The sequence below is a fragment of the Ursus americanus genome, chromosome 11, assembly GCF_024610735.1.
Source record: "Ursus americanus isolate L20-20 chromosome 11, mUrsAme1.1.p, whole genome shotgun sequence".
Lineage (NCBI taxonomy): Eukaryota > Metazoa > Chordata > Mammalia > Carnivora > Ursidae > Ursus > Ursus americanus.
The window spans coordinates 58,319,822-58,334,601 of NC_142137.1; the positions used below are offsets into that span (position 1 = coordinate 58,319,822).

The following is a 14,780-nucleotide window of genomic DNA, read 5'->3' on the forward strand; positions in this document are numbered from 1 at the left end:
ATTTTTCTAATTTTTAAACTCTAGTTCCACCCTATGGGTACACTGAACAGGGACTGTATATAAGGCTCCTTTCAACAGCTCCTGCTCTGGCCCTCGACAAATCTGACCTCTACATAATACCTCTGATCTCTGTCAGTGTCATTGTCAATTGCACCCTCTGAGAGATGGTGAGTGTTGTGTTTCAATTGCAATAGGCCATCTCGGGTCTGTCTGCAGGGTTATAGGCCATCCCACAGGACAGTGTGGAGTCTGCACCCCCTAGGTATTTGTTTAACTTGTTACTATGGACATTTGAGAAAATGTAAAATAGAAAAGAAAGTAATACAATGAGCTAAACTTACTATCACCCAGTGTCAACAATGAACTCGTGGCTAGTCTTGTTTCATGTCTTATCACCTCTTACCTATCCAGATTATTTTGAAACAAATTCCAGGCTTAATATCATTTTATCTCTAAAATTTTCATCTCTATAGGATGTCTACATTTAAAAATAAAAGGAAAACACACATAACTATAGTACTGATATCACACCTAAAAATTATCAATAATTTCTTAATATCAACAGATTTTTAGTCAGTGTTCACATTTTTTTTTCCATTTCCATACAGCAGTATTTAACTGTGCTTCCTTGAATCAGGTTCCAGGAAAAAAAAAATGCCATATTTTAAAAGTGGTTGATCTGCTTCTGATTTCTCTTGTCAAATCCTCTCTCTCTTTCTCTGTCTTTCTCTCTCTCAATTCCTCTCCCTGCCCCAACCCTACCCCACCATTTTTGTTGAAGGGAACTGGTCATTTTTTTCTGCAGATTCTCCCTCAGCCTGAATTTTACTGATTGCATCTCCCACATTTTCATCTGGTGCATTTCTTATAAATCGGTAGATGTAGAGCTCTGATCAGAATCAGGCTCCACATCACTTTTGGCAAGACTATTTCATAGATAGTGTCTACTTCCAATAGGAAGTAATCCTAATGTCTGAATGTCACTCTTTTACTGATGCTGTCCGCCATTAACATCACAGAACTTCTATTTCTGTGGATTTTATCTACTGATATTTCACATTAGAAATTAAAGCTAAGAATACTTTAAAATATTTATTTGTTTAAAATAATAGTAATAAATACATGTTAGCACAAATAATATAATTTCAAGGAAAATAACTGTATTTTCCAAAATAAAAATTCATAAGAAGGAGAGCATTGTTTTACATTTTTACAAGTCTCTTTAATGTCTAGCTTAATAAAATAGAAGACAATATTCTTCTATCTGCCTCTGTAGTCAATCGGTTACAAGATGTTGTTTTAGTTGAAGTACATAAAAAAATCTAACATCACAAAGATGCGTTGATGGAAGCAGAAGGATTATTTTAATACCCTTTTCAGGTAATTGTAGATATTCTTCTTGAATACTATACCAAAACTTGACATGGGGCGTCTGGGTGGCACAGCAGTTAAGCGTCTGCCTTCGGCTCAGGGCGTGATCCCCGCGTTCTGGGATCGAGCCCCACATCAGGCTCCTCCACTATGAGCCTGCTTCTTCCTCTCCCACTCCCCCTGCTTGTGTTCCCTCTCTCGCTGGCTGTCTCTATCTCTGTCAAATAAATAAATAAAATCTTTAAAAAAAAAAAAACTTGACAAATGGCCGTTTTCCAAAGTTTAGTTACAGTGTGAAATCTGAAACCATGTCAATGAGCTTTTCATGTTCTGTTATTAAAATCCATTGGTTTATCTTGTTCTTTTCATAGATCACATACCATGCATGATTTTGTGACAGTATTTGGAAAATATGGAATCACTGATGTATGTAGGTCTTCTAAATGTGGACATATTTCATTATTCAATATAAAAAAATTCATTAATAACCATTGATGTTATATTTTTAGAAACCTGTAAGTATTGGGAAGCTGTCAAACTTGTAGCAAATTCAAGTTTCCCAAATTTAAATTTTTATTGGAAAACTGGAGGCTTACCACTGGCAACAGAGTCATTGTCTTGACAACCCCTTGTTATTCCTTAAAGTGAAAATTGTGTTCCACGAAGCAAGTGGCTAGTTCAGCTGGCAACTCAAACTATCACACAAGTGGTTTTCAAGGTGATGACCATCAGAGATGATATTGAGCCTAACTGCTTTATGTGTGTTTCCCATTTTATTACACGGAATAACTTTTTTAAATACTCGAAGTCAAGATTTAATACAATTAATAATTTCTACTGCTTCATTAGGAAATTCTTAAATGAAACTGGCTTATTTTCTTCTTGTAGTGTGTGGTAGCAGAGAATGAAATGACTATAAGTAGTAGAGCTGGTGCCACTTCCTTGATAGGTGGGTGCTGAGGCACCAATAGTTTTGCCTACTGTTACATTTGGTACCATTAATGTAAGTATTAAGACAGTGAAAAAGGCCAATAATGTCTTTATATTGCCATGAAAATAATATTGAATTTTTGGTGCCCCTTAAAGAGTCTCAGGGAATAATTGAGATTTACTGGTAAATACGTTACTTTATTAGTAGTTACATTAGTGATATTCTAAATTTTCATAGCTGGGATGCTCCAAGAAGAAATTTCCCCCATCAGTTATTTTGTTTCCTGAGGGACCGATCCCATAAGAAAAGCAGGAAACTAGATTCATTCCCTTTATGTACCAGTTTTTAAGATAATAAAGTGGTGCTCTGACATCCTCTAAAAGCTACCAACTAGGGTTTTATTAAAATATCATTGGAACTTATGAATTTAAACATATTTGATTAGTTTCAATTCATTACACTTACGGTCATGATTGGTAATGCTCAAATTATTCTGTCTTTGTCAGGTGTGAGCTTATTCAGTTGGTCCCTGGGTCCTTTTGGCATGTCTAGCAGTCTTTGATAGATACTTTGCCTTCTGATATGACAAAATTCTCCAGAATAATCTTGATCATTTCCTGTCCTAAATCTGGAGTCAGGCTTTTTTGTTGTTGCTGTTGTTGTTGTTGTTTTGTTTTGATTTTCAGGCATTTCTTTAAAGAACCATAATTCGTTTTAGTGAGAAACAGTATTAGAAAACATAGTTTGGGTTTTAGAGGTCTCATTACTATAGGGTCAGTTTTTTTTCTAAACTATTTTGTAGACAGAACTAAGAAAATATTTTGGTTTTTCTTTTTAAGATAAAATACATCATGAGTTCACATTGACATTGTAGATTAAAATTTAGGACTACAGAGTTCTTTTTTTTTTTTAATTTGTTGATCTTATAACTCTGTCTCCTTTCAGTTGTGCCAAAAATAGTGGATCTCAACACCAGAAATTACTCATTTGATTTATACCACATTATACACATAACAATCTCTGCATAATAATTCAAATACTACCCACAACAGTCTCATAACTGAAAACAGTTTACTATCTGTTGCTGTTCCTTTTTCCTCAGGGTAACCCCATCAGATGTGTATGGTCAAATTACTACTTGTAAAAGACTCCTGGATAGCTCCTGTCTATGTAGTTAGGCCACTACAAAACAATTTCATTTATTTTGTTTTATTTCTAATTTGGGGAGGTTACCTTTTAAAATTTTATTTTATGATTATGGTTCACAGTTTCACAGTCAAGTCTATGGAACAAAATTAAAGTCTAAGTCCTATCCCCATCCCTTCTACCATTTCCATCCATTTCTACTTGGGTAACCATTTCTGAAATTATAGGGCATATATTCATGCCTCCTCTTCCTTAAATAAAGAGTAGCATGCTATAAGTACTTTCCTCCATCTTGCTTTTGTTTTTCTTTTTTCCTTTTTCCAAATAGCTATATATCCTGACTATCACTCCGTGCTAGTGTATGGAGATAGCCTTCATTCCTCTTAAAAGTTGCCAACTACTTTTGTGTTAACTTACTCCATAGCTTATCCCATCAGCCATTTATTGATGACATCTGAGCTGGTTCCAATATTTAGCTAATAAAAACAGTGCTGGGATGAATAGTCTTATCCATACTTAATTAAAAACATTTTTTCGCTAGTATTATTTTTAGGACAGATTCATAAAAGTAGGATTGCTAAATTGAAGGGTAAATGAACATGAGATTTGCTGGATATTGCCAAATCCCCCTCCATCAGGGTTGTGCTGGTTATTTAGTTTTTTCATCTCTCCACCCACCATTTTATTCTCCACTTTGAGATGCTGGCGCTGGGACTCGGCACATCGCATATCTGCTGTACCAGCAGGCACCCTGTCCAGTCTTGGTAACAGTGTGGTAGAAATAGACTGCAAGGCAGGAAAAAGAGGGAGGGACTTGCAGGCTCTTCCTGTCATGGTCACCCTCACAATAGTTTTTCATCCAGTAAGAGTAAGACACAGTTTCTAACTTTCTATATTCCTAGAAACCTCTCTGAGGTTTCCGCCCCAGCCAGTCACTAACCCATCCTAGAAACCTCGGCGCTGTGGGGCCTCCTTTGAACTCCTGGGGTACCTGCACCAGCCAGACAGTGCCCTTCCCTCAAATGACTGATCCTAGCTCACGGGGTCCTTTCTCCTAACAAGTCAGGTAGCACATCTTTCTCTTAACCAATCAGGCAGCTCGCCTTTCTCCTAACCAATCAGGCAGCTCGCCTTTCTCCTAACCAATCAGGCAGCTCACCTTTCTCCTAACCAATCAGGCAGCACGCCTTTCTCAGGATTCTGGGTCCCAGTTCAGCAGCGCTTCGCCTCCGAGTTTCTGCATTCTAACAATCCGGAGCTCTTTCTTCGGTTTCCTCAGGGTTTAAGGATAATAGCTACTTCCTGGAGTTACTACATAATGATACTGCAGGGTTTAATTTTTGTCTTTTAGATTCAATACTTGGTTAACAGTTCTCTTTTAATTAGAGAATGTGAACTTTATTTTTCTGAGTCCGACTAACAGTCTTTATCATCTTGCATTTTTATTTTGAATCTGTGAGAATGTTTGTTTCTCTACAGTCTTGGCAACAGAGTTTGTTGCTGAACTTTTAGATTTTTGCTGATCTGCTAGGTAAGCCATGGTTTCTCAGTATAGCACAAATGTCCTTTTTTTTTTTTTTTTTTTGAGAAAGGTAGAGAATGGGCCAAATGAATATCCATTTGCATTATTACTCAGAATTGTCTGGCCCATTTTCTCATAGGTCTTCTACCTTTTTCCTTCTCTCTTTTTAGATGCTTTTTTCGATATTAACTATATCAGTCCTTGATTGTCATATATTTTCCCACAGGGTATCATTGTCTTTTTACTTTGCTAATGACAGTTGATTTTTAAAATTTTTATTTTGTTTGCTATGCAAGTTTTTTTATATTTATGCAAACTAAGGTATCAATTTTCCCCCCATTGCTTCTGGAAATTAAAGCAAAATTAAGAAAGTCTTCCTCATGCCTGAGTTATGGAGGAATATACTTATGTTTTCTTTTAATGAGTATATTGTTTCATTTTTAAGTTTCTGGTCCATTTGGAATTTATCCTGGCATACAATATAAAGAATGTATCGTTTATAGGGCAGTTCCCTGAAGACCCCCTTTCCTTGCCCATGATCCTAGCAAGCTCTCTGAGGTCAGAACACCCTAAGAGCATGCTGCCGAAACTGTGACCATCCAAGGGGGTCTGGGCTCACTCAGACAGGATAGGTGAAGAACCCAAAGGGAGAGTCTGAAATTTGACTTTGGTGAAACTGATAAACTGAAAAGTTTTAAATTTGTAGTCAGAACATCTACTACCCCCAGATTTGTCTACCATTCTTTTAGGAATGGGGCTTTGCTATTCTAAGGATCTGATACTCTAGTCAGGTTTTATGTTGACACATTCATAAATAAAAGTCTGAGATTTCTTACATGTGTCAAAAGTGATCTCAAAAGTCAGAATTTCAAAACTGCAGTGAACCCTATGTGCCTCCAAAGCTGGAAAAGTGACAAGAAGTCCTATTATGTGCCAATTTCTTATAAGTCAAGGATTTAAAAGTTTTAGAGTATATATTCCAATAGCAAAATTTTTAAAAAAATATTTTATTTTTGATAATCTCTACACTTGACATGAGGCTCAAACTCACAACCCCAAGATCAAGAGTCACATGCTCTAATGACTGAGCCAGCCAGGTGCCCCCAATAGCAAATTTAAATCAAATAAGAAGGAATAAAGATTTCGAAAAAACACACACGAAATTATTTTGCCTCAAAACAGATGACCTACAACCTCCCAGTCATCTGGAGCCAGGTAGATCTCAGGAAGTAATCTCCATCAACTTGTTTGTCCTAGCTCCTGAATGGAAGTCACCTGTTCGATGGGAACAACTACTATTTATTCAGTTTGTACAGCTGGTCATAAATTGAGTGATTTCACTGTTGTGATTACATGAATCACTTGCACTTGTCTGAAATAGCTTTTGTCAATATCATTTCACTTGTATGAGATTCTCCAACCTAACTTTAAGGTAATTTTGCTGACTTAGATTAAAAAAAAAAAAAAAAGGAAGAAGAAGAAGAAAGAAAGTCCTAAGAGCTGCCCATTGTTATTTAACAAAATACTACACCTATCATTTTTACCTTAGGAGACACTGAACTAATACTTTCCCCCACTTTGTGGGTGCATTAAAAAAAAAAAAGAGACTGGGGATTGCCAGAGATAAGAGGATAATAATTTTTAAAAGTGAATCTCATTTTATTGTCTATCACTATGAGCTTCTTGCTTGGCTTTCTTTCCGTGAGTGACCCTCCCGGTCCCTGACTTCTTGGACATTTTTTCTTTTTGCCCTTTGTTCCTTCCTTAAAGAAAGAAAGGCCTGTTATAATAGAAATGAGTAATCTGATGGTGTCCCGCTGCTGCTCCCTACTGCTCCCTGTCTCTCCTTCTTGCATATGCATGTTGTCACACACAAGCAGAATGTACACAGCTCAGACATTCTAACAGCCGCCTCCACCCAGCCTGCCCGTCATGTAGCTGCCAACCCAAGGCCTCGCTCCCAGCCACTGGAGAACAGATTGCCCGTTACGTCACTCAAGCGTATTGTTCTCATTTCTCCTTATGGCATATGGTCCTTCTAGATGCTTTTTAGCTCATAGTTGGGGAGAGGCGAAACATATTCTGCATTTTAAGATTAATATCATATATACTTGGCTTTTACAAGCCTAGACACCCTAGCGACTGACGTTTAATAGATGTTAATGGAATTTAATTTTGACACACCCTATGTGAGAGCATTTATCTTTGAAATAAAATGCTATGAAACCTTACATGGCACCAAGAATATTTTGAAGCACATTATTTTTCACTCTATATCCTTAAATCAAGTTACAGAGTCTGAGCAAAGTGGAAAAGCTGTTTCTTGATATTTAGAATTTAAAACCTGAATATAATTATCATTAACTTATTACACTGAGAGTATCAATACGCATTTTGCCAGAGTCATTACCAGCATAAAACAATTCTAAAATGGTGCCTAGAAAGAAACTTTTTTCACAACCTACTTTTCCACGATTTTCATTAGGCAAGAAGTTCTTTCTGCAATAAATAAATGATTAAATAAATAAATCTGGCCCCAAACATGCTAAATAATAAACAGCATGATAAACATTGCATAAATTCTTATGTAAGGAGAAAAGCTCTACTAAAGCAATACCACTCAGAAGTACTTGTAAAATTATAGGTCCTTGACAGTGCGTGTTAAGTAAATTAATTTGTTCTAAGTCTATGCCTAGGAGCATAATAGCCACTTGTTTTTATAAGTACATTTTTGTCTGGACGTGAAATATAGTTTAATTTTAGATTTTGGTTAATGTTATGATTCTTAGAATTTGGATAATTAGGGATATTAGAAAATATCACCTTTGTAATCTTCTTAATTCATGAACTAATATATAAAAAATTTATCTCTTTATTCTCTACATATTTAAAATGCTGAAATCTCTCCAGTACCAATTAATGAAGAAAACTCTTCTCTTTTTACTTCAGTGACTGGCACTGGGATGCCAACCTAATAAACATTTGATGAGTAAATGAATGATTTGACAGTGGTCAGGCACGTACAGAAAAAAAGAGGTAATACAGCAACCTTGCAAAGAGCCTATGAGGAAACAGATCTGGTTCTTATCCTGGTTCTGTCATGGGCTAGCTGTGTAATCTTAGAGCAGTAACTTGACCTTCTTGAGCCTTGACCTCCTTCGTGTAAATGTGGATGTCAGATAATCTCGAAGGGTCTCCAATCTCTCAAATCCTAGGTCCAAATCTTAAAATTAGCCAATCATTCTTGCCAGTTTGACTTTGGACTTTAGCCATAGGTAGAGACACATTAAGGCTAGAAAACTTCTGCATTTGAAATCGCATGTAGTAGTCTCTAGAACTAAATCTATTTAGGCTCACTACGATAAGGCAAGCAATAGAAAGACAACAGCCTGGGTGCCCGGGTGGCTCAGTAGGTTAAGTAAGGGTCTGCCCTTGGCTTTGATCATGATCTCAAGGTCCTAGAATCGAGTCCCACATCAGGCACTCTGTTCAGCAGGGAGTCTGCTTTTCACTCTCCCTCTATGCTCTCCCTCTCTCTAATTAACAAATAAAATCCTAAAAATAAATAAATAAATAAATAAATAAATAAATAAATAAAAGCAGCCTGAGGGTTCACACATAAAAGATGTGAGCAAGTGTAGGAGGTAAGAGAGGTAGAAGGATATCTAGAAAAGGCATCTCTAGTTCACAAGTCTCCAGATAGCTGGTTTTCTCTAGAGGTAACAGTAAGTTTTATTTATGACTGATTAACAACTGATTAATTTATAAAAGGCTTCCCTTCTGAAGAGAGCGCCAGAATGCTTTATTTCCTAATTGGATGGTGACTTTGCACATAAATAAAAGAGAGTCACTGCTGCATGCTGGGGAGACAGTTTGACATGGCAGGTTTGTTCTTGTCTGCGTCCTGATTTACTGTATGACCTTGGGCCAGTCATTTATCTTCCCCCAAACCAGTTTCACTAATTATAAAATGGAAATAAAAATACTTGCTGCCTTCACAGAGGATTAATGAGACAAGGCGAATGTCTAAGCTCCCAGGGGTAAAAGGCTGTATATTAGTAAGCGGAGAACTGCTAAGTAGAAGTGCAGGACTTTCCACACAACTTGGGAAAGAAAAACTCCACAACGATAAAACCCTGGAGCTTTAAGTTTCCTAGTCTTAAAAAAAAAGGGACTCCCCTCCTACAAACAGTCCAATTTTTCCTCCAGCATACGCTGGAGCCTGGGAAGGTCAGCAGCTAGGAGACGGGCACTGAATTTATTCCTCCAGAGTTCTAACCCTTGTTTCATCGTGAACAGTGACATCCTGGGGGGCAAATTAGTGTTCTGCTTCCTCAATTTCTTCTTCTGTAAGATCCTGGTTATAATGCTACTTCGTCATAGACATGGAGACGCAAGTATAGATACCTGATATACAGTGAGCTCCAAATAAATATCTAGGTCTTTAGCAGCATAATTCAAACTGCTGGAATAGTTTCCTCCTAAAAATCAAAGGTTCTTGTGAAAGAGCGTTGGAGGATAAAGGTAGACGTGATGTAACATTTGTGATTTAAAAGGGGCGCAGGGAACTAATATAAAGCTTTGATTCATCTGTTTTAATGCTGAATAAAAGGTATTTGGACAACGCCTTAAAATTCGCCAGCGCGACCGCAAGGGGGCACTGTGAGTCTGCTTTGGCTTGGGAGAGGCGGCAGCAGCGCGGGGAGGAAAGGGCTGGACGCTTCGAGCATCCCAGCGCCGGGGAGAAACGCATCCCTAACTCGGGCTCCGGAAGGAGTGGCCTTGATGACCCAGCGGGGGCGGGAGGGGGAGAGCTACAGGTGGCCCAATAACTCTACGCGCTCGTTGCCCCCCCTCCCCCCGCAACAGGTTCCTTTCCGGCAGGTTCTTTCTGGCGGTTAGCTGTTCTTAACGTGGGATCCGCTAGTGCCTGAGCTTGGGAACCCAGACACCCTTCCTCAGCCACCCCCAAAACTGTAGGGAACATTGGGTTGTGCCTGCGTCGGGTGTTTTGCTGGGCAAAAGGGTCAAAGCTGTCGTTTGGTTCTTTAAGGTGTCTGTGTCCCTAAAGGGGTTAAGCTCTTCTGATTTAGGAAAAGAGGACCTCCTTCCCCTACAACCAGAAAAAAAAAAAAAAAAAAAAAGCCAAATGCGCGTTTCTGGAAACGACTCTGAAATCACCAGTTGTCCGTCTCCAAGGTCCAGGCCAGCGGATGGCACTCCCCACCGGGACTACTTCAGGAACAGCGCCCAGTTTAGGTCCTGAAATACCTCAGGTGCGAATTTGAACCGCCCTTCTGAGAAAAGGGAGAAGACAGTGAACTTGCCCCACCGAGTACTCGGACCAAAATTCTCTTAGCCCCAAGAAGAGGTCAAACGATTAAGGAAATTTAGGCGATGTACTCGATCTGTTCCCCCTGCCGCTCGGGTCCCCTCCCCCAGGCATTGCGTAGGCAAGGGCAAGACAGGGAAACTCGATTGATGCTGTTCTCTAGAGAGAAAGTGCCGCGGGCGGAGAAGTCGGAGCGTCTCCTCTAAAGCGAGCTGGGTGGTGGCGTTTCAATGTCCCCGCGATCCCAGTCGGGGCGAGTGAGCTCTGCTTCCCCAGGCTCCAGGGCGGAGCGCCAGGAAGCGACCCTGGGAACAGCTGCCCGGGGAGCTCGGGACCGGAGTGCAAGCACAGTGCAGACTAGGGTGTAAGAACCCGGAAGAAAGTAGGGTGGGGGGCCGGGTGGAACGCGCCAGCCGGGGGGAAAGTACGACCCACCCCAAACTTTCGCAGACTCGGGGACCTAGGGAGGGAGAGCCAGGCAGAAGCACCAGCTTCGTCCACCGCCCCGCGCGCCCAGCTGCAGCGAGAAGGGGCTGCACACAGCGCCGGCTGGACGCAGGCGGCCCCGTGGTCGCGCCCACCCGCCGGGCTAAAGTGTCACCGCGCGGGGCTCTGGGCCGGCGTCCACAGAAGAAGCCAGACCGCCGGGCTCCGGACTGCGCGCCAGCTCCGAGGAAGGGGCAGTAACTCGGCTTGCGCCAGGAGGAGGGAAACTTGGCCTCACAGCCTCGCCCGACCAGGTCGGGCTGCGGGGACGTGCCCTTGGGCGGCGGGCGAGCCCGCCGGCTGAAGTCGCGGAGGCTCGGGGAGAAGTGAGCTCGGAGATATCCTCGAGCTGGAGAAATCGGATTAAAAATAAATGTACAAAACGATCCAAGGCAACCGCATGAGCCCGGCAGCTTAGAAGCCACCGCCTGCGCACCAGGAGGACGGCAGCGACTCGCACTCGCGAAGACGAGGCGCTCCTGGGCGGCCGCGGGTCTGCGCGGAGGAGCCGCCTGCCCAGCGTGGGGCGCGCATTCAGACGCCGGCGGCGGCCAGAAGCCGAGATGCGGCGCGCGGCTCCCGGCCGGTCCCGGCCCAGCAAACTCCGGGGCGGCACCGTGCGCCGCTGACCCCGCGCGTGTCCGAGGGCTGTGCCGGCCCCGCCCGCCTCCGCCCCCTCCCGCGCCCGCCGCGCGCCCCTCCCCACGGCAGCGGCGGCGGCGGCGGCGGCGGCGCATGCAGGGGCGGTGCGGAGCGGCTCGCCCAGCCGCCAGTGCCTGCGAGCTCCAGGTTGCTTGGGGAATTCACTTTGCCGCTTTTAAACGCTTTTCCCTCCTAGGGCTTCTCCTGGTGGCTCTCTGGCTCCGGCCCTCTCCTTTCCTTTACACGAAAAAACTTCGCTGTTATTTCTTTTTCCCCTTGGAGGAGAGGATTAAAAGTTCCGAGAACTGGTGCCGCCCGTGCCGCCCGGGCGCTGGGACGGTGCTTGACGGTGGGGTTCCGGTCCCACCATGTGCACCAACATAGTTTACGAGTGGCTGAAAGCGCTGCAGCTCCCGCAGTACGCGGAGTCCTTCGTGGATAACGGCTACGATGATCTGGAGGTGTGCAAGCAGATCGGGGACCCGGACCTGGATGCCATAGGGGTGCTGGCGCCCGCGCACCGCCGCCGCATCCTGGAGGCCGTGCGCCGGCTGCGGGAGCAGGACGCCGCCGCCGCTGGCCTCTACTTCACGCTAGAGCCGCAGCCGCCGCCCGTGCCGCCCTCGGTCGCGGTCCCCACCGGCCGCCGGGGGGAGCCGTGTGGTGGCCCGGCCCCGGGCACCCGCAGGGACCCCCGCGGCCAGACGACCGCCCCCCGCAGCAGGGAGCTGGTGAGCTACCCCAAACTGAAGCTGAAGATCATGATCAGGGATAAGCTCGTCCGCGATGGCATCCACCTGAGCAAGCCACCGTACTCCCGCAAGGTAAGGAGGCGCCTCCCGGACCGCGCGGAGCGCGCGGCGGGAGGGGACCCGGCCCAGCCGCTGCAGCCCATTCCAGGTGACGACAGGGAGGCAAGGATGCTCTGGGTATTTGGGGTTCTCTTCTCTGTTCTTTCTGTATTCGCTCTTTATTCCTCCTTTTCCTGGTGTCACCAGCGGTTGGTAAGACAAGATCCCGCACCCAGGCGTCAATTTTAAACTAGGACCAAATCTCCACTTAGTGGCTGATGCTCTCCTGCCTGTCGAGAACTGGATGAGAGGTACTTCTCCAGGAGCAAAGGGCAACCACTGATACCCTCCGTAGCAGTGCTTAGGTCTGAAGGGAATCATAATGGTTACTACCACATGGGTTCCCTATCGGAGAAACTTCCAAAGGGAAATTGGCTAACTCTTGAAAGAGTGGGAAGTCACGCGGTGTTGCTCTCAGTTCCATACAGTCGAATCCCTGCACTGCTGCAGCTTTGAGAAATGAACCACTGACATGGACATTCTGGAGGCAAAATGAAATGTCACTCCACTTGGGATGAGTTTCTTCAACTTAAGTATAGGGAGGGAATCTTGCTAAAGACGTTGGAGATAATGGGGCAAGTGAGGGTGTCCTGCCGAGCTCTTTGCTGGGCCATCAGTTTAGTTTACTGTTAATCCAGAGGAGACAAGGAGGTACAACCATGAGATCTAGAAAGTCTGAGTGAACTCCCGTTTGGGAGGAGAGAGCACAGCCCAAGGAAGTGAGATTTGTAGCAGCCAGTGAGGAATCCCTAGGGAGGAATCACGGGGCAGGAGCTGGGAGGTTGTGGAAACTACTGTGTGAGGAAGGCTGAAATTTGGACTTGGGCATGGACTAATTAAGTAACAGAAAGTCTTGTTTTCATACAAGATCTGTCCATCCAGCTGAATGTTCAGTTTAGGTTTCTGAAGCCATCCAAGTAGAGGGTCCTGCCTGGAAAGGAAGAAGTAGGAAGCACAGGTAATCCCCAAGCCTGCTTGGAGTTACACAGGAAAAGGAGCCCCTTAGCTGGAAATCATGTAGAGAAGGCCAGGGGGCAATGGTGGTGAAGAAGCTGCAGCTGGGGGTGGGGGGACAGCTGAGAACACAGCACCCCAACAGGGAAATAAGGATTATCTAAATGCTTTCTGCTCCTCTTAGTCACTTGAGTTACTTTATATTCTTAAGTAAAGGTCATAAGGTCTGGATTTAAGGAAGGGCAAGCGACAACTTTCTAATTCCTGGAGAGGGTAGATAGGAATAAAGGGTTTAATGCTGTTCACATGTTATCTTGCAAGAAAGATAGGCAATTCTGATAGCGTGCTTGGTAGTATAAATTTGTTTTATAAAAATAAATAAGGCGGGTCTGAAGGACAGTTGGCCTCAAGTTAAACACATATTTCGGTTACCCACTCTGTGTTACCGATGTGTACCCCCAAACAAGGGAGTAGAGAGGAAAGCACACTTTTCCCAAGCAAGTAGTGTTAGTTATGTCTGGCGTGGATAGACGGATTGGACCATTAGTCTAAAGGCTCATTCCCGGAGATAGAAGGTCAAAGGAGTTCAGGCTGGGTCAGACTCTTGTGATTTACATCCCAGGAAGTGATATGGGTGTGAGCCGAGATGTGAGCACGTGGGCTCGCGGTGAGGGCACAGGTCAAGGTCTGGCCAGAAAGGGATACAGAGAATAAGGTGTGTTCCTAGGGCTTGCTTTATCTTCAGGAACAGAGCTGTGTCCAGGCAAGAGGGCAGAGGAGAGGGTGGGCTGGAGGGGAGAGTGATGTGTAGGAAATACCACATTTTGGTTCTGATACTTAAAACCACAGGCATAGATATCAAACTTTAGAAGCTGAGAAAGATTCTTGTACGGACATGAAACGTGTGGGTGTAGGCTTCGGACTGTACCCTCCTGCCTAGATCAGTGTGTGATACGGTGGTGCGTTTGAACAAGTGTGATTTACAGAAGACAATTTCACCTTGTGTCGTAATACTGTTTACTTTCCATGTAAATGATTACTTCAGTCAACTTCTATATACATCCTATAACAATGTTTGATTATAAAGATACACCCCGTTCACTTTCCATACACATTTAATTCTGGTTCTTGAACTGATGAAAGAACAGAGTGGGGGCAGAAGGGTTTTTGTACCTCCATTGATACTCCGCCTACAGACCAAAAAAACAGATGACAAATTAAGTTGTAAAAAGAAAGTTCTATTCCTGTATTTTTAATATATTTGTTACAAGAAAAACCCAATTTGTTACAAGAAAAACACACAATAGGAACTGAAATATAATTAATGTATCCCAAACTGAGCATACAAGTGTATAGTCCCAGATCACGTTGGCCATGCTGAATTCGTTGCTTATGTGTGCATTGCCTCTAAAGTTTGGGGGTTTAAATTATTTGAGAATTGTCTTCTGACACAGCTTGCTTCTGTGCAAATAGCGCTAGGACTTTTCTTTAAAATGTGATCCACGTTATAATATCTCCAAGTTCCTTGGCTCTGTCGTGATCAGA

General features: G+C 43.4%; 1 protein-coding gene across 2 annotated transcripts in view; it reads left to right on the top strand.

Annotated features, from left to right (window-relative positions):
* Positions 1 to 10,208: 10,208 nt before the first annotated feature.
* SAMD5 (sterile alpha motif domain containing 5) overlaps positions 10,209 to 14,780 on the top strand; it is a 404,344-nt gene continuing 399,772 nt past the window's right edge. The window contains exon 1 of one of the 2 annotated variants that reach the window (XM_087865571.1): positions 10,209 to 12,254. In XM_087865571.1, the coding sequence (XP_087721697.1) occupies positions 11,799 to 12,254 (456 nt within the window). In that variant the 5' untranslated portion in view covers positions 10,209 to 11,798. The remainder of the gene's footprint in view (positions 12,255 to 14,780) is intronic. The other variant, XM_045805309.2, reaches the window with a different exon arrangement.